Source organism: Paramisgurnus dabryanus, chromosome 13, assembly GCF_030506205.2.
Source record: "Paramisgurnus dabryanus chromosome 13, PD_genome_1.1, whole genome shotgun sequence".
In the NCBI taxonomy this organism is placed as follows: domain Eukaryota; kingdom Metazoa; phylum Chordata; class Actinopteri; order Cypriniformes; family Cobitidae; genus Paramisgurnus; species Paramisgurnus dabryanus.
In genome coordinates, this window is record NC_133349.1 from 23,077,776 (window position 1) to 23,097,101 (window position 19,326).

The 19,326-nt window shown below is 37.1% G+C and overlaps 1 protein-coding gene across 1 annotated transcript; it reads right to left on the minus strand.

The window, feature by feature from the left end:
* Positions 1-405: 405 nt before the first annotated feature.
* abcb5 (ATP-binding cassette, sub-family B (MDR/TAP), member 5) lies at positions 406-19,133 on the minus strand. Its single transcript, XM_065246015.2, has 29 exons — positions 19,081-19,133; positions 18,413-18,490; positions 18,119-18,242; positions 17,580-17,643; positions 17,283-17,433; positions 16,917-17,013; positions 16,576-16,767; positions 13,183-13,354; positions 12,825-12,949; positions 12,474-12,651; positions 12,279-12,392; positions 12,070-12,180; positions 9,992-10,117; positions 9,669-9,872; positions 8,877-9,047; positions 8,577-8,738; positions 7,734-7,973; positions 7,473-7,622; positions 7,174-7,278; positions 5,027-5,104; positions 4,818-4,901; positions 4,021-4,224; positions 3,810-3,910; positions 3,172-3,312; positions 2,923-3,079; positions 2,654-2,851; positions 2,369-2,575; positions 2,142-2,288; positions 406-1,598 (listed from the first exon to the last, which is right to left on the minus strand). The coding sequence occupies exons 2-29, from the start codon at positions 18,462-18,464 to the stop codon at positions 1,398-1,400; spliced, it is 4,056 nt and encodes a 1,351-aa protein (XP_065102087.2). The 5' UTR covers positions 18,465-18,490; positions 19,081-19,133; the 3' UTR covers positions 406-1,397.
* Positions 19,134-19,326: the final 193 nt, after the last annotated feature.

A 19,326-nucleotide genomic window follows, 5' to 3' on the forward strand; every position in this document is an offset into this window, starting at 1 on the left:
TACGATATTATTAAGAAAAATAAATGTTTTAAAATATTTTATGTAGCCTGTAAATGTGAAATGATTAAATATGTAACGGCAGTAAATTCGGTAAATTCACAAAATGAAGCAACATTGGAAGCCCCAATGTACTACAATATTTAAAAATATAGTTTAATGTGTTAAATCCTACTTATCCATTTAGTAAAATATATACTTGGGAAACATCTACGTCAAAATAAATAAAAGAGACACGTAAAATCAATTTAATTATTTTAAGCTTTGCGTGACATTCAAAACGGTCACCATAAATTTAGACGACTCTGTTACTTTACAAAATACGTTTTTATATTTTCACATATTGCTAATAAATTGCATTTTACTCACTATAAATTCACGTAAAAAAACATCTCAAGAGAACTCTGAAACAGTACAAATTGTTATTTATTTTAAGTAACTAAAAAGTTGTGAATATGTAGCCTAATTCACAGTATTTCTTCTGTGTAACAACTGTACAGTATATTTGTAACATTTTTACATTTGAAGATAAATTGTATAAAAGAAAAATGTACAATATGAACATAAACACAAAACATCTAGGCTATCAATAAAGAAATAGTTACATTTAAGAAAAGTACAACTTTGGCCAAACACAAAGTTCGTAAATGCAACAAACATTAAGCGGTGATCTAAATTTTATTAAAGACCACCTTTATGAATGCTGGATTTTTTTTTAAATCGAAAAAGCTTAAACTACCTTGATATTTTTTTACATAATACAATAATAATGATAACAACAATATAGCTAGTTGTCATTTGAGAGAAAGTTACAACAGTGTATGTAAAAACATTGCGAAGTCACACCGGACCTTTAAACTATGAGTGCACTGCGCCCCCATGCGGTGAGGTCATAAAATACATTCACAATACTTGTGAAATGCTCAAAAAACTGATGTTCACATTGTAAGGGTACACCCATTGGTATTCGTACATTCAGCATATAAAAGCAATCTTTAATTGTTATTATATGTTAAAGCAGAGACGAGGTTGGAAAGAGTTTTACATTTATGTACAATAACACTACTTAGAATACTTACTTATAATACACATTATAAACAATATCTGTAAATAAACATATATCTATTGATAGTTATAGTACAGTATATAGTAGAAGTATAGTACATGTAACAAAGTAACCAAAAATGAGCTTCGATAGTCTAAATAAAAATACATTCTTTCTTGAAGAAAATTTAAATAAATCCGTTTAAATAAACCACACATGATTAAAGAGCTTATTACAAGCTTATGGCTGCTAGATTTTAAAGATTGACATTTTAAGGGTAATATTTATATATTAGTCACTGACCATTCATATTAAATTAACAAATACTTTGGTTTACTCTAGCGTTCGGTAAAAGTTAGTGTGCGGATACTTGGGCATTTACCAGAGCATAATAGGCCTCTTGTTTAGCCATGAGTTGGGCATGCGTACCCTGTTCAGCAACCCGGCCATTCTGAATGACCACGATGATGTCAGCATTCTGAATAGTGGACAAGCGGTGGGCAATGACGATACAAGTACGGCCAAGACGAGCATCATCGAGAGCCTTCTGAACAATCTGTATAACAGGAAAGAGAAAAGTGTCATGCAGTTTTGTTTAACATTAAAAAGTTTAGAGTTACATTCCTATTATGAACATATTTACAGTATTATGCTTTATAAATTGGTAAAAGCAATTGCTTGACTTGACACCTTTTTATAGTCTTTTGTTTCAAACCCTGACCCTGTCTCAAAGATACAACACATGGAGTTAATCCATGGAGAGTAAATTCATGAAGCAACACTAATTGTAAACGCATCCTTTAGGTTCACTTGCACTTAAGAGTTCACACATAAGGGCCACCTGCTGGTTAAAATAAATATTGTCCTCTTGTTGCATCAAAGTGAGACAAATACTTAACTTTTTACAGAAAGCTGTTAATGTATACATGGCTGTTAAAAATATCAGTACACTTAATTATTATTAAATTATTAACATTAATTATTTATGCATGCATTTATGCATAAAAGTCAAAATAATAGCATATTAGACATTAAATATTGTAGATGTACAACCCTTAATTCATTTCACATGGAATGAAAAAAAAATCTCATTACAAACCTTCTCGCTCTCTGTGTCAAGGGCTGAGGTCGCTTCATCCAGCAACAAAACTTTAGGTTTGCGAACCAGCGCTCGAGCAATGGCGATTCTCTGCTTCTGTCCTCCAGACAACTGAGCTCCTTTATCTCCCACTCGAGTGTTGTATTTCTTAAAAGAATGACAAAAAAAATATCATAAGCCCATTCAAACACAAAGACATGCATATTAATGCATAACATCATGCATACCTCTGGAAGCCCAAGGATAAAGTCATGTATGTTGGCTTTCTTTGCAGCTTCCTCGATCTCCACCTGGCTGACGACACGGTTGTTGTCTCCATACTGAATATTCTCGGCAATGCTGCAGTCGAACAGGATGGGCTCCTGAGACACCAGACCCAGCTGTGAACGCAGCCAGGCCAGGTTCAACTTTTTGGTGTCCGTCCCATCTGCTAACTGTGAACATAAGACACCGTATGAGATACGAGATCTCTTGAGCTGAGGGCACTTTTAGACTTTTTTAGAAGAACTCACCACTTGACCCGCGGCAGGGTCATAAAAACGCTCCAGAAGCTGAACGGTGGTGCTTTTCCCGCAACCGCTGCCACCCACCAAAGCCAGAGTCTGTCCCTGAGACACGGACACGTTGAGACCCTGCAGGACCTTCACGTTCTGACGTGTCGGGTAGCTGAATTGCACGTCGCTGAATTCTATATTTCCTGAAAAGTCAGACTGGAAAAATACGCATATTAATAATGATTTGTAAAAATACAAATGTTTTAGTGGTAGAGGAATCAACTTACTAGTTTATCTCCTGACTCGTCGTAGATGTCAATGGCTGGTGTCTTTTCTATCAGCTTTATGATCCGTGCAGCTGCCGCTTTGGCTTTGGCAAAGTCAGGAGCGAATGATGACGACTGACCGATGTTCATAGCGGCAAAGACGATCACAGAAAATACCCTGTGTAGAATAGCCAATGAATCACCCTGGTGTTTACAGAGCGCGAGAATGAGGGAATAAAACAGTAGAGAGTTCATATAAACTGTACTTACAGAAAGACATTCTCGTATTGTGTGTAGCAGTGAGCGATGAGCCAGGCTCCAAAGCGGAATATAGAAGCATTAACCATATAGGGAATCGCTTGTGAAAGACCATAGGTGATTCCATAGATGGGTGCTTTACACAAACTTGACCTAAAACATCACATATTGTCATGTGTTATGTGTCAGTACATCCAATCAGATTTGACTGAAGCTAAGAACATGTATTAAGGGGTCATGACATTAGGAAATATAACAGGCCTTGGTATCATTATTACATCCTGCAAGTTTCTTAGTTATAATCGCCCTCCTTATCAATAATGAAAGCATTTATGTTATCGTTCTCTGGGAAAATATTATTTATTAATATATATATATATATATATATATATATATATATATATATATATATATATATATATATATATATATATATATATATATATATATATTTATTTATAAATTTTCAATTTACTGTCGTATAAATAAACAAATAAAGTGATGTAGCATGTAGGCTGTCAATCATTGAAGTGGGCGGAACAACGAGCCGAGTGCTCTTACAGGAAAGACCAAGGGGGAATCTTCTGATCTCTCTGGTGAAGCCAATACGGAAGTGACTTAAACTTCAATTCATTGACAGACCGGCTTACCGATATGGTTTACTGAGGCTGTCCATGAATTTGCGATAGAAGACATCTTCACGGGTTAATGCGACGACCGTCCTGAAGTTCTCCACGGTTTCTGTAGATATCTGAGGGTGGAAGTTTAAAAAAATTATTTAATCTCGCAATTTACAGGATAAATGGAACCAAATTGCTCTGAAACAATACGGTTATATAAAAAATACAATAACCAGTGTACCTTTCCTGACATCTCCAGTGCACTCTGATCTTTGTTTGCATGTCCTGACATGGCCTTCATCTGTATGGCATTTGCCCCCGTGAGGAAGGGCACACAGGCGAGGATGAGAAATGTGAGCTGCCAGCTATGTATAAATGCAACAATGATAGCAATGAGAAGAGCGCAAATAGTGTTTGTAGCAAATCCTAATCTTGATCCTGCTGCCTGAAGACAAAAAAGACAGAGAAGAAAAAAGGTTATTGTGATGATCCATTTTAATACATTAAAGATTTTGCATGGAATGATTGCATGGTTCCATGAAGAACCTTTGACTGAATGGTTCTTGAGGAACCAAAAATGTCTCTTCTGTGGCATTGCTATGAAGAACTTTTTAAGCAGCTTTCTTTTAAAGAGTGTATACAGCTTATACTTTACATTTAAGCATTCGGCAGACATTTTTATCCAAATTGAATTACAAGGTATACTTAATATCACTATGTGTGCTCCCCGGGATCAAACCCACAGCTTTGTGCTGCCAACACAATGCTCTACCACTATAGAAACACTGTTAGGTTGATATTATTTCTTCATTTTACATTTAAGTACTTAACATCTAGTAAGTAAAAAGAAAATGCAAATTTAAGATTTGATATCTGAATTTTAAGAAAGCTGCATGTATCTGACAGTATAGTAGATTCACCCAGGCCTGTAACAGTGTCGAGAGATGGATGCAATGAACTGGAGCCAAAAACACAGGCTGTATCCACAGTGAAAGCTTAATTACTGGTTCTGATGGCAAATCACTGTGTTCCACTCACCCCTTTAACCAGAGACGCATCTGTGGCTAATTTAGTGGTCAGGACTCCCACTGCATTGTTGCTGTCATCAAACCAGGCGATATCCTGTTAAGAGAAACAGGCGAGAATGAAGCATGCGTTTCAATAGCCGCTTGTATGTGCCAGATTAGCTTTCTGCTCCGGTGGATGTATATGGCGATGGAACGGGAGACATGGGATGTGTGCCATACCTGTCGCAACATGGCATTGAAAGCCTGTCTTCTCAACCTCATGGTTAGAAGCTCCCCAGATTTACCAAACATGTAGCCCTGTAAGAGAGAGCAACATATGTGAATCCTCTAAATTGGAGAAGAACAAAATCTGGATGTTTATAATTTCTGTATATTTTTCTGGTCCAATACATATGGCTCGAGGGGGGAATGAAGAGCTCAGATGCAAAGGCTTCTAATTATCACCTCCGGCACCAAAAATTAAATAAGACATTAACTGAATGCTCTCGGCACGTATTATACGTTCATCAAATACTTTCGACTCAAATCCGCCTAATCCCAGCCTCGGGCCATTCAAAAACACAACATTGTTGGTAGTGCCATTAAACATCACAAATGAGTGAATTAAATAAACAATGGCTCACGCAAGTCATGGTGCAAAGAATTTTTTCCCCGGTTAAAGGAGGTTTATCGAATATATCAGGATGTTGTCATAGTTTTTAATCCTTTTACCTTCATTTAGACCAGAGATGGGCAACTTCAGTCCTGGAGGGCCGGTGTCCTGCAGAGTTTAGCTCCAACTTGCCTCAGCACACCTGCCTAAATGTTTTTAGTATGCCTAGTAAGACCCTCCAGGACCGAAGTTGCCCATCCCTGATTTAGATGGACAGAGAAGAGTGGCTTTTTAAAGAGTGGAGAGTTTTGCACGTACGTAGAGGGTTTTGCAGTGAAAGACGGTCAAATTGGTTAAATGCCAATTAAACGACTAAAGTGACATTTGTTCAGTAGTCAGGGCACTGATCAGGGGGTCGGTTATTTATATGGAGATTATTATCATTTTATATGGAGATTTTATATGCCAAATGTAATAAAGAACTTCAATATTTAAAATATTTATTTACCTGGACAATAAAAATAGCAATTAATACATTTGTTTAAAAAATCATTAATTAATCTATAAATAAATAGACAAAGTTACAAAAAAATCATTATGTAACATTTTATTAGGCAATAAAAAGTGAGATTATAAAAATAATGTAGAAATGAAATATGAATCCATTAATCAATAGTTCAAATGAATATAACAATTTATAAAAACAACATAAAACACTCAGTAAGTTCATCATTTTAAAATAATGGAATTTCAAAATGTATTTTAAAAAGCGATTTTAAAAGAGAAATAAATAACTGGATTTATAAATTGAACTACAAATACAGGTTTAAATTAGGCATTTAAAAGGGCATTTCCGTTTAACACTTCTGTTTTCATTTTCCCAATGGTTCTCCTTATTCTTTTCGATATTCGATTTGCTTTTCGTTTTAGCCTCTTTATTTAGATTTTTCTAAGTCTAATTTCGCGAGATCACCCAAAATCTTTCCAGTACACTGGAACTTTCGTTCCCAAAGAATTCCCACAATGCAATGCAAAAACCAGTGAGCTTCGATGGTCCATATGTTCCCTTACCAGAAATCACGTCACCACACATTGCTAGACAGGAAGGGACCACAATCTAGTTAAATCAACTACCCAGGGGTCCTTCCCAGTGCTCGAACCTGTTTACACACTATACTGATTCACGACCTTGGGAGCTATGGAGCTGATTGAGACACACCCACAGTCTCCTGCGCGTGCACACTTAACACATAGAGAGAGACATGTGTACGTGCTGCTTTTTGTAATAATCAATTACTTTTTTCAAGTATGTATGCAGTAATCGTTCACTTCAGCATCACAATGCATTGTAAAAACAATTATATTTAACAGTCCTATCAAGGAACGTTGCATGTTTAGCAAAATTAGTATCTAAAAAGTCTTAGATACATACTTTTGCTAAAGCGCACAAATGATATTACCCAACTGCATAATTTTACTATTTTGTACTATCATTGTCTGTTATCTGTAATATCTTAAATCTCATCTTCTACAGTCAGTAGTCACCAATGTTATGTACATGTGTCAAAGAAAAACTGGACTTCCCGGTTCAGTCGGTTTCTCTTTTTTCTCTGCTTATACGTCATTGGAATTTTAGTTCCATTCCAATGTCACCTTTGGCTTGCTCACTGGGAGACTGCAGCTTTTCCTACTTTATGTCTGTTAGACAATGTGTTTTTTGTTAAGCTGCTTTGCAACAATGTAAATTGTAAATAAACCTGAATTGACGTCTCACCTGGAGGAAATTTGTGACAAATGCTACTCCTCCAACTAGCAGAAATAAAAGGGAGAACATCATAGTCTTTTGTCGCTTCACGTCGGGATCAACTTCTGCAAACACCTAAAAAAAAAGGAAGTTCACACATGATAAATCATTACACATGATATGCACTGGCAGGGTTCTTAGAAAACAGCATATTTCTTTCCTTAATCTTATCACATGAATTCCTTTTAAAACAATACGAGGAAGCAAAATGTATATGCAATAGATATTTTGGTTCAGAGATGTGCCAACAAAGACAAAAGGACACTCACACCAATAATTTTGGCAAACAGGATGGCCACGCAAGGATAAACACCTCCACCCACAAAGCTGGCCAGTACGCCCACCAGCAGGTAAGGCCATTCCGGTTTGTTCAGAGCCAAAACCCTTTTGAAAGGGATTTCTTCAGCTTTTTCCTTTTTCTAAAAGACATTTTTCAATGAACACATTGGATCCAACAGCGTTATTTATAAATGGCCAAAACAATCTCCTCCCCCCAGCACTGTAGTATTTTAACCGTGCAAAACTGCTACCTTTTTATCCTTCTTATTCTTCTTTCTTGAGGACCTCTTTCTCGAGGACGACTTCTTATGGCCACTGCTGCGTCTGGAGCTTCTTCTGAGGGTCCCGTTCTCCATTTTAATCTCCACTGCTTCCTCAGGAGTCTCCGTGTCAGTAGATTCCTCCTCAGTCTCTCCTTCAGATGTCATGATTGGGATATCATCTTCATTAGCATCAGGGCCTTCATCATCTTCATCAGGCCTTCCAGCAGTCTGGGAAATACAATCATTTAGGCAACAACCACATACATAAGAAAAATGTCACACTTCTGTATCGATTTAAATAAGGGACATTCCACCAAATCGGTGCCATTTCTGTTTCCAGAACATTATATGTATAAAAAACTTTAAAATATATTTTTTTTATTAAGCAAAGTGTCCTGCATGTTAATCTAACACCAAAATTGTAATAAAACAACACAGAAAACAGAAAAAAAATAAAATGTATCCATCCCTGCTCTCTATCTCTATACTTTTCCTTTAAATATAAAGCATAAAATTCTTCAGATGTCTTTATTTGTAAGATTTCTGTGTGGGTACATATTCTATTATTGCTTTAAAAAAATGACCATTGAAAAAGTCATAATATTTTATATAAAAGGCACATTTTAGTCATGTTCCAGGATTTTAATCAGTACTGTTACCCAATACACTCCCCCTCTGAAAATCTACATGACCTCAGATTGAAAATTGAATACTCATTTTAAAAAACAAAATATGTTTGTTATTAGATTTAGTTTTTTTAAAAAGATACAAAAATAACTGCAAATGGCACCAATTGGGTGAAATGGCCCACAAGTTAGTATACTAGTATACCTGTTGTGTAACGAGAGAATAGTACACTCCTTTCATAGCCATGAGTTCTCTGTGGGTGCCCTGTTCCACAACTCGGCCGTCGCTAAAGCCTGCGATGATATCCGCTGAGCGAATAGTCGACAGGCGATGTGCAATCACAATAGTGGTGCGCCCTGCTCTCGCCTAAGAAATGACACAGGCTTATTATCTGCTTTTGTTCACAACTTTTGATGGATTGATACTGTAAAAAAAATATTAATACCCAATTGACAAAAAAAAAAAAACACACAAAGTGAAATTCACATAGTTGTTGTGCATTACCTTGTCCAAAGCCGCCTGTACGATGGACTCGCTCTGGGTGTCCAGGGCCGAAGTGGCTTCATCCAACAGGAGGATTTTGGGGTTTTTCACAAGAGCTCGAGCAATAGCGATCCTCTGCTTCTGCCCTCCACTGAGCTGAGCCCCCCTCTCCCCAACCATAGTGTTCAGCTTCTGTCTCCGACGAAAAACAAACAAAACATACATGAAGACTTGTACTGTGTATTGCAGGTATACAAGTACTGTGTTTTTACAAATCTATGGGTCTGCAGTATGAAACATAAACAGCAGATATGTTTCTTTTTGACTTTTTAACAAAGTTAAGTCCTTTCTTTATCCTCCTAAGACCAGGGGCCTCATTTATAAAGCGTGCGTACGCACAGATTTGATCGTAAAGTGGAGATCTGAAACTGCGCGGCTGCGCTCACAAGTTCAAATTCATTTGCGATTTATAGATTTGAAAGAGGTACGCGCGTTTTCTGCGCGTACGTTCGGTTTATGAATCACACGTATGCATTTTTGTTAAATGATCGTAAGATCAAATGTAGGATGGTTTTTACACAGCATTTTATAAATGAGGCCCCTGGTGTGTCCACATACGTGACATATTTTGTTGTTTGCACCATAATACTTATTTCTGTGTAACTGGAACCTGTTGTACACAAACGTGAACAATTACACTGCTTCATGTTCAAAGAAAAATAATCTGGAAGAAATCTAAAAAAAGACAAACCAAAGCTTGGGTCTAAGGAGGTTAAATTTAATACAGTTTATAGAAAATAAAATAGCTCTTACATCTGGTAGTTTGGAAATGAAATCATAGGCATTGGCTTCTTTGATGGCCCGTTCAATATCCGCATCCGTGGCGTCTTCACGGCCGTAGCGTATGTTCTCTGCGATGGTGGTTCCAAAAAGGATCGGCTCCTGACTCACGATGCCCATGTTCTCACGCAGCCAGCAAACATTCAGAGAACGGATATCATGACCATCCAGAGTCACCTGCGACCATGTGTCATAAACGCATGAGGACAAATCTAGATGTCTTTCTTACTTAACATGAAATGAAGTAAGCCTGACTGAATTTTGAGAGGTAAAATGATATGATCGCTCAGAATTACCTCTCCTAAATCAGGGTCATAGAAGCGCTGCAGGAGCTGAATGGTTGTGCTTTTCCCACAGCCACTGGATCCCACCAAGGCAATGGTCTTTCCATGAGGGACCTTCAAACTCATTCCCTGCAGAATCTGAAGCAGGACACATTTACATTTATACATTTGACAGAAGCTTTCATTTAAAGTGACTTACAGAGCATTATTAGGTATAATTTTTTCAGCATGTGGGTCCTATGGCCTTTTGCACTGTGTTCCTGTAGCGTCAAGGATATGTCAAATCAGTTCTTATAAATGGTAAATTAAGCAGGTTGATAAAAATATGTATTTAAACTCCCACTGTGGGGAAAAGCAGGTTTTTATTGTTGTTTATATGTCTATGTTGTGTTTTATCAAGCTTTTAGACAATCCATTTGCATCATTGCTGAGTGTTTTCTCCATAAAATCCGTTGTTTCCAACGTCACAAACATGTAACCAATCACGTCAACACAGCTGAACGCATGGATCAGGCATTGTGTGCAACCAAACTTAGAAGTTATGTGTCTGAAACTTCTATACTGTATGTTGCATCTATGTACATATATATCTATGGTCCGAGGTGGTGGGAACTAGTGGAGGCAGGAGCTATTATTTCGAGCTGTACTGTTGAGAAGAGGCGTGGACTAATTTGCATATTTACAGATCTGCCTGTACTAAATGAGGCAAGGGTGTAGAGTTGCATTTAAGCTGTTTTAAAGCATGAAGAAATTAAGAGTTTGATTCCAAAAGGCGATAATCGCCATATTTAAAAAAAAAAAATGTTACCGCCAAAATCAGTATTGTATCAGGTCAGTATTAAAAAGTAAATTCTTAATTTTACACAAAATCCAATATCCAGACCAGCATGTTATTCTGTCATCTTTTCTCCATTCTTTCCCAAAACACGATAAACAGCAGTCCTCCATTTCTGCAGAATGCAATAAATACGCTTAACCAATCACAGCGCACCATTCCATACACTGTAAACAACAATGGTGGCATGTTAAATACACACAGAGTCCTAGTTTTCCTCATCTACTTTGTACTTCGTGATCAACAAACAAACAAAAACTAAATAGTACTTTGATGGCATTGATAAACCTGTGGTGGTTTTCTGTGGCGGGGAAGAAACGTAAACCACTCGTAAAAAGGAAAAATGCTGGCTGTGGCTTGTTTTTACACGACAGCATCAAGCTTCTGTCATGCTAACACATTGACCCCAGGGGATCTTATGAAAACTTTCCATTATTTTACTCAAAGTCAGCGAAAATTGAGCAGGACCAAAACATTTTACAGCTGATCGCTGTCAAAAAAAGGTCAGCGACGACGTCCCAAGGATGACACCAGCAATGACAGTGTTCTTAATATAACAAAGTAAATGTTTTGATTAAAGCAACACTAAAGAGTTATTGCTCTTTGCTCCCCCTACAGGTTAGAAGCGTAATTGCTCATTACCACTGTCGTAAATACTGCAGCATAGCTGGCTCTGATTGGATTGTAGGTCTGCCGTAAAGCAAGTTTTTGTAGTTTTCACTCGAACTACAGGACCACTACCCGACGGTTGGAAACTTCTTTAGTGCGGTTTTGGCCGATAGAGGGCTGCAAAGCGAATGTGAAAGTGCCATTCACCCTGTTTTGAGTGGATGAACCACTGAAACTTTTTTGGAAAAGTTATTTTAAGGTAAAAAAAACTCTTTGGTGTTGCTTTAATGCCATTAATGTTTGTTTATAATATATAAATATATTATTATAACCTAAAGATGAAAATAGTGATTTTCATCTTGTAACTTTCTTGGTATAGAAAACAACTTTTTACCAGAAAATAGATTTATTGCGTTTTGGAACCAAACTCTTCAAATAGTGTTACAGGTAAAACTTTTATTTATGCTATTATGATGCTCAAAGATAAGTTTTAACTGATAAAATTCTTGACCACAGTAAGACTTTAACACCTTTTATCCAAAGTGATCAAGATACACTTTATCAGATTTTGTTACCCATGACTTTGGTGTTGACATGAACTCGTGACTTTTAACCAGGATTTGTTGAAAATATGCAATTACTTTACCTTCACATCTGTTCTGGAGGGATAGCTGAAGTGGATGTTTTTGAATTCAATATCTCCTCTTATATTGTCCGGTTTGTGACCTTCTTTGGAACTGCTGTCAATGGGACGGGGCTGGAACCATTGTGTAACAAAGAAATAATTTTGTTAAAACGAAGAGTTGAAACATTACAAAGAATGAACTGCAAAGAACCCAGACTGAAAGTTTGTACCATGTCAATGGTTTTGTAGACCGCATAGGCGGCACCTCGTGCCTTAGCGATGCTCTCCAGGTTTGGAGCTCCCTGCCCTAAAGAAAAGGAGCCAATCATCACACAGAAGAAAACCTGGTGATAAAGAAGTAGGATCAAGCTATCATTCACTACAATCAAAAACAGAAACAATGTTAAGAATTTTTACAAACTCACAGTAATGACCCGTCCGATGGTGTAATTCTCTGGTTCGTCCACTGAGAGTTTTGTCCCATACCAAAATGCCAGCGCGTAAGTGCCAAATATAACAAACTGCGTCAGCCCCAGAGACACATTAGTCGTTACCGCTTTCTTTATCCCAAAGTTCTTTGCATCCACCAAGTTTTTCTCATACCTAGAATATAAAAATATGTCACTCACACGGACACAAGCTCAATACAGTTTGGTTGCATTCTTAGCATATAGAAGTCCTCCTGATCTTATCAACCTGTTTTGAGTAACACAGTTCAAGAGTTCAACGTAGTAGTGAATTTTTTGAGATGAGTGAAATGTACAGAATGTGCTCACCTCTCCACTGCTTTCTTTTGGCCGTTAAATGCGACGACAGTCCTGATGGCAACCAGAATCTCTTCGGCTATGGCTCCTGCTTTCGCATACGCCGTCAACTCTTTACTGGTCAGAGTGGCAAGAATCTGTGAGCGACAAAAAAACCAACAGTGATGAAAGGTTAAACCACATAATGTTTTGCATCCCTTAAAAATCTCAATCTTGTTGGTTGCCAATGCATTTGTACTGCATATAATGTGCTGTGAAGAACAAATGCCCAGCAACTAAGCAACACATCTTAATAAGATTTTTACAGGAATGCATTAAGGTTATTCAGTTCATTCAAATTAAACTGGTGTATTATTAACTTCACACATACTTTAGACCAAACAGCCGCCGATCCTGCGAGCAGGGGACTGACGGCAAGAATGACCAGTGTCAGCTTCCAGCCATAGATAAAACCAATGATGAAACCGGCAATAAATGTGCAGAAGAACTGGACAAACACACAGATTTTGTCTCCAAGGCCATCGTTGATTGTGTTTATATCACTGTTTAAAGACAAAGAAAGGGAATTGTACATTTTTGGACATGTATCCATCCATCAATCACCTGACATAACACAGAACTGACAGTCCAGCAAGAAATTTTGCGTTTCAAAGACATCTAATAGCCATCCAAACACAACCCAGACATCAAGGCTTAAAGAAGGACTGTCAGTGAAAATGTAATAAATAGCCCAAAAATAAAGAAGTTTATTTAATGCCCCCCCAACGTTTTTAAAAAAGGTTGCAAGCCAGTGCCAGCATTTTTATGATTTTCACAAAAGTTTAATGCCTTCCAAAAAAAAAAATCTTCTTTAACCCTTTCCCTGCAATTAACAAATTAACCCCTCCCCCCAAACAGTTCAGACACAGCATATGTTTTGATCATCACTTGGATTCAGATTTCTTATTTCTATCAAAAATCTTTTACAATACGCAATTATTTCAGCTTTTTGCTCAAAATTTTGTATTTTTTGAAGAAACCTACCCATATTTTAGAGGTGTTAAAAAGAGATCAAATGAAGGTAGGATGAAACTTTTTTGTTTGAAAGCAGTGGGTCTGTTCTTTCATTTGATATATTGTATGAGGATGCATATAAATAGTACAAAGTGTAAAACTCGTGCAATACATACGCCAAATTCCACTTTGGCGTGCATATGATACGCAAGTCCTTCCCATTCACTTAAACGGTGCATCTTTTTTGTCGTTTTATTTTTTGGTTTCTCAATTTTTTTCTGTTTTTTAAACTATTTTCGCTTGGGTTTAGGGTTAGATTTTAGATTTGCTTAATGAGGTTATTCAATATACAGGTTTCTCCATGTTTTTGTCCATATTTAAGCCATGGTCGCTTGGAGTTGGGGTTAGAGTTGGGGTTTGGGTTAGGATGTCATTTTTATATAACAAAAAGTTGTTCTAACCCTAAACCCAAGCGAAAATGGTAAAAAAATTGAGAAACCAATAAATAAAACGACAAAAAAAGATGCACCGTTTAAGTGAATGGGAAGGACTTGCGTATCATATGCACGCCAAAGTGGAATTTGGCGTATTTATTGCACGAGTTTTACACTTCGTGCTATTTATACGCATTTTCAGGAGACTGGGTAGGTTTATACAGTACTGTGCAAAAGTCTTAGGCCACCATCGCCAGCTTTGTTGTTTTTTCAACTGTTTCCCTGCCATTGACGAGTTAACTCGTCAAATAAGAGAAAACGCTTCCCTGCCAATGACGAGTATTTCTGGCTTTCCACAATACCGCTATTATCCACCAGATGGCGCTCTTCCGCAACCTCTAAAACCCAGAAGTATGCCCTAGGGCAAACAGCTATATGTCTGTATAAGTTTTGAGGATCCCTCTAAATCTGATCGCTATCAAAAGTCCTTCACAAAAATGCAATGATCAAAATTGTGTTTTTTTGAAGAAACCCTTCATATTTGAGAGGTGATAAGAGAACTGATGAAGGTAGGATGAACCTTTTGTTGTTTGAAAGAGGGTCTGTTCTTTCATTTGATATATTGTATGTTTATATATTTTAAGAACATTTTCTGGAAAGCATTCAACTTTTCTGAAAATTAGGAAAAATGCAGACGCTGACTGGCATTTTTTTTAAACACTGGTGGTGAAAGAGTTAATTAACTCGCCGTTGGCGAGAAAAGAGTTAAATAAGTTTGGGAGGAGCATGGTCATGTAACCCAACAAATTAGCGCAAAGAGGTCTCTACAGTGTATAGACGGTTTCAGCAGTAACAACATAATCACGCGGCTTTCGTGGTCATCACGTAACTTCTGTGCAAAGAATAAATAACAACAAAGTCCTTTTAACTCTTTCCCCGCCAACATTTTTTAAAAAAAGTTGCCAGCCAGCACCAGCATTTTTCATGATTTTCACAAAAGTTTAATGCCTTCCAGAAAATGTTCTTCTTTAAATATATAAACAAACAATATATCAGGTGAAAGAACAGACCCTCTGCTTTCAAACAAAAAAATCCGTTTCATCCTACCTTCATTAGTTCTCTTGTAATCACCTCTCAAACATGGGTAGGTTTCTTCAAAAACACCCAATTTTGAGCAAAAAGCTGAGATAATTCCATATTTGCGAAGGACTTTTGATAGAGATCAGATGCAGAGCGATCTTTAAAACATACACGGAGTTCTTTCTCTTTCACGAGAGGCGCTACTTCCGGGTTGTATAAGTTGCGGAAGTGCGCAACCTGGTGGATAATAGCGGTATTGCGGAAAGACGGAAAATCTCGTCATTGGCGGGGAAGCGTTTTCTCTTAATTGACGAGATATCTCGTCAATGGCGGTGAAAGAGTTAAAGTAGTTTATTTATATAACAAGCAAAATAAACAACACATAGATTACATAGGATCCCAAAACATTTGTTATTTTCGACGAGGTATTTGTTTAAGAGTTCAGTTTCAGCAACTAGTCAGACCATTAAACAAACAGAAACCGGAAGTAAAGTTCGGACCAGACGCGTATCGCGTCACTGCACGTGCGCCTGATGAAACGGTCTATATAGCTATATATTTTTGCAGCATCTCTTCTTCACCCCACCGCCTCACTCTCAGCTAGTACATCTATCTCAGTTAAAGATTATATTACCCTATTGATTACATGTTAATGCAAACTTGTAAAAAGAAATACAATTAATGAAAACATAAAAAACCAAACCCCTTGCAATCACTGTTTGATTAATAACTTTCATGATGGAATATCTTACATCTCGCAATGCATTTTGGCAAAAACGACATGTAACCAAATTCTTGTTGGCTAGAAGTGGGTTACACTTATCCAATCTATAGTTAACCTAGGTCAGTGGTTTTCAAACTGGGGGCCGGGGCCCCCAGGGGGGCCGCGAGATGGTGCCAGGTGGGCCCCAGTTTTATGACATTTTATGAAATACATTAATTTATCATGAATTCTGTGTAATTAAACCTAAAAAAATAAGGCTACTAACAAAAAGCACTACTTTTTTGTATATTTTAATGTTTTTTTTTATTAAAATGTTGAGTTTTAGAACAGTTTTTTGTCACAATTTTTTTTGGGGGGGGGGGGGCGCGAAGGAATGCACCGTACACAAGGTGGGCAACACGCTGAAAAAGTTTGAGAACCACTGACCTAGGTGATAAAATGATAGATATTGCTTGCTGAAAGGGTACTCAGTGACATTGAACAGATGTGTAATAAAATGCGTTTGAGGAACATTGCATTTTGTTTCACTCACTCTGTAAGTCGTGTATTCAGCTCTCCGATCTGATGAGTGTCAAACCATGACATCTGCTGGTGGAGGATTGCGTGGAAGTACTTCTCGCGAATCCTCTTCGTTTGCTTTGTGGCAGTCAACAGGAACAACATTACTTGGAAAAAGCTCAGGACTAACACCGAAGCCCCGATTATTACAAAGTAATAAGCATGTCTGTAAAACAACAAAGCCACCAACTTACAGTAAGTCACGTATCAACTACATATTTTGCAATTGTGGAAAAATATTTGGGTGATTGATTGAAAAACATTTGAGAAATGTCACTAAATCATTCATTTTGAAGGACACCAAACGCTACTCACTTTGTCATTTTGTCTTCAATGCCAATTTCAGGAGAACCAGCCAAACATCCCGTATAGTTTGATGTGAAGTTAAAGGTGAAGTTTCCTGTGAAGTTGCCTGCAAACATTCAGGGAGAAACAATTCCTAAAACCAGAAATACCAGACCATCCAATACCACATAAAGGGAAAAAATGCAAAAGTAAATATTTATGAAATATTGCTGAACCGTTACACTAAGGGTACTTTAACTGTAGGTGGAACTTTCTTTAGTTGGATATAAACATGACTCAAGGGCTCACTTGACAACTGCAAACACGGTACGACATTGATCCTTGTTAATGTTCTCTTTACCTTGAATAATTGTAGGTATTGCACTTTAAACGTACCTGTCGTATTAAACTGTTGCCCACTGACCACAAAGCTGTCAGTCATTTGTCCAAACACCACACACATGAGAGGTAAAGCGACGCCATGACCAGCAGAACACACCAGGCCAATCAGCATAAGCAACACCTCTAGACAGGTGGCATACCGAAACTGCAGCCCATAAAAACATGCAAGTCAAGCTTCAGAACACAGTGACACATGACTGCCTCAGGGCTTCTCATTATCATCACTACCATTACATCAATGCATACAAAAGCAAATTTCAGTTAATTGTCTGGACACCTGCGTGCTCTTACCAGCTGAAAAAATCCAACTGCCTTCGCCGACTCTTTTTTTTCTTTAGGCTTTTTCTCCTTTTTGCTATTTGAACAGAATGAGAAGCACAATTGTTATGTAATGCACAAATATGTTCAAAATCACAACATTAAGGTGCCTGTCAAGGTGGCCTATTTGCTAATTTACATATAATGCTTTATATGTCAACTATAAATAAAATAAATAAAACATTTTGCATGCCCTTGCAAAAATAATCAAATCTTATCAATGCATATAATATTTAGGAGTTCAACGACTCCATATTACTTTGAATCAATTATGATTCAAATAATACCAAAGCTGCAGCAACATTATGTTTTATTAATCTGTGTTAGGATTTATTTATTTGTATTATTATACTATATATACAAAACTATGTAATAATTTCCAAGTATCTATTCTCAAGAGACCTCAATCTAAATGTAAATTATAAATAGAGATTATATATGCATAAGTATCTCATTAATAGGCTTGTGTTTCAAAAGGCTCTGGCCTTAAGGCATTTTAAAGTTAGATTTACCCGAACAGGCCTTTTTTCTCTGGTTTCACAGAGGACTCCTCCTTTGGTGGCTCCTCTGGTTTGTCTTCCTGAGGATTTTCAGTCGAGGTGTAAGCTTGGTTGACATGTCCCTCAGGTATCGCTTCTGAAAAAATTGGTTTATGTTTACACAGAGGAAGCAGGTTTGGTGTTCGTCTAAGGTGTCTTGACACCACAGTATCTGAATAATTAATTCTAAATTAGGGGCCAACCTTGTAGGCTACTAAACAAGTAAACAACTCTGACTTTAAGAAAAATATCAACATAAAAGCATACCATGTGGGTAAGGTGGAGGATCTGCCGATTGATCACTTGACTTCTCTATCATTGTGACAGCACAATGTTTATCGGTTGCTAAACAAAGAATAGTTGTGTGAGTTTAGCTGGTTATGTTATAAAAACAATTTTATAATTCCAAAAGAGGTAGAGATGAAAATGAAACTATGACATGAAATTAAAAGGTTATTTGTGGGATGAAGGAAACGAATAGACCTATGATACTGCTGTATTTTAAAAAAAAAGAAGCACAATAAAGGGAGTACTCAGTCATCATCCTGTCATTATCTCACGTGTACGCACGTGAGCGTTGTTGCATAAATGCAAATGTTTACAGGAAATTACACTGTTACTCAAGCCTAAATTAAATTTCATAAATCACTCCTGTTTGTTACATAACCAGTCACAAAATCACCGGAAGTTTAACAAAATTAAACTCTGGCCACGTGAATACTTGTCTATGAAACTCCGATAAATATAAAAGGGTCGTTTTCAATTTATGAGCTAGCTGTCACAGTCTTCACATCTGCAGTTTAAATCAAATAAGCTTTCTTTTAGCATAAAATGTTAATTTACCACAGAAGCCCACAGATAAAATATATAAAAAAAAACGTCAATATATCTAAAAAGGGTATATATCAATAATAGATCGATATACATTTACTTACACCATGTGCTGATGATGACAAACCTGCGAGCAGACAGATAATGTGTTGGTGGCTACAGTTGAGAGGATGCTGCTTTATAGCGTATTGTGTCACCTGGACACGCCTCCCTCACTGTGTCAAGAGTTAATGAATTACAAAAAAATGTGGCCCAACAATGACATGAACATAAAGACTTTTGACCTGATAGCAGAAATAGTATGATATATGCATATTTACAGGTGATATATTTTAGATATCAAAGAGTGT

Excerpts from the sequence above, each read along its gene's own strand:
- abcb5 (XM_065246015.2), bottom strand. The coding sequence starts at position 18,464 with ATGATAGAGAAGTCAAGTGATCAATCGGCAGATCCTCCACCTTACCCA. Across the intron at positions 5,105-7,173 it reads TTGTCACAAATTTCCTCCAG|GGCTACATGTTTGGTAAATC; the intron begins GTGAGACGTCAA and ends TCTCTCTTACAG. Across the intron at positions 4,225-4,817 it reads ATGCGTCTCTGGTTAAAGGG|GCAGCAGGATCAAGATTAGG; the intron begins GTGAGTGGAACA and ends TTTTGTCTTCAG.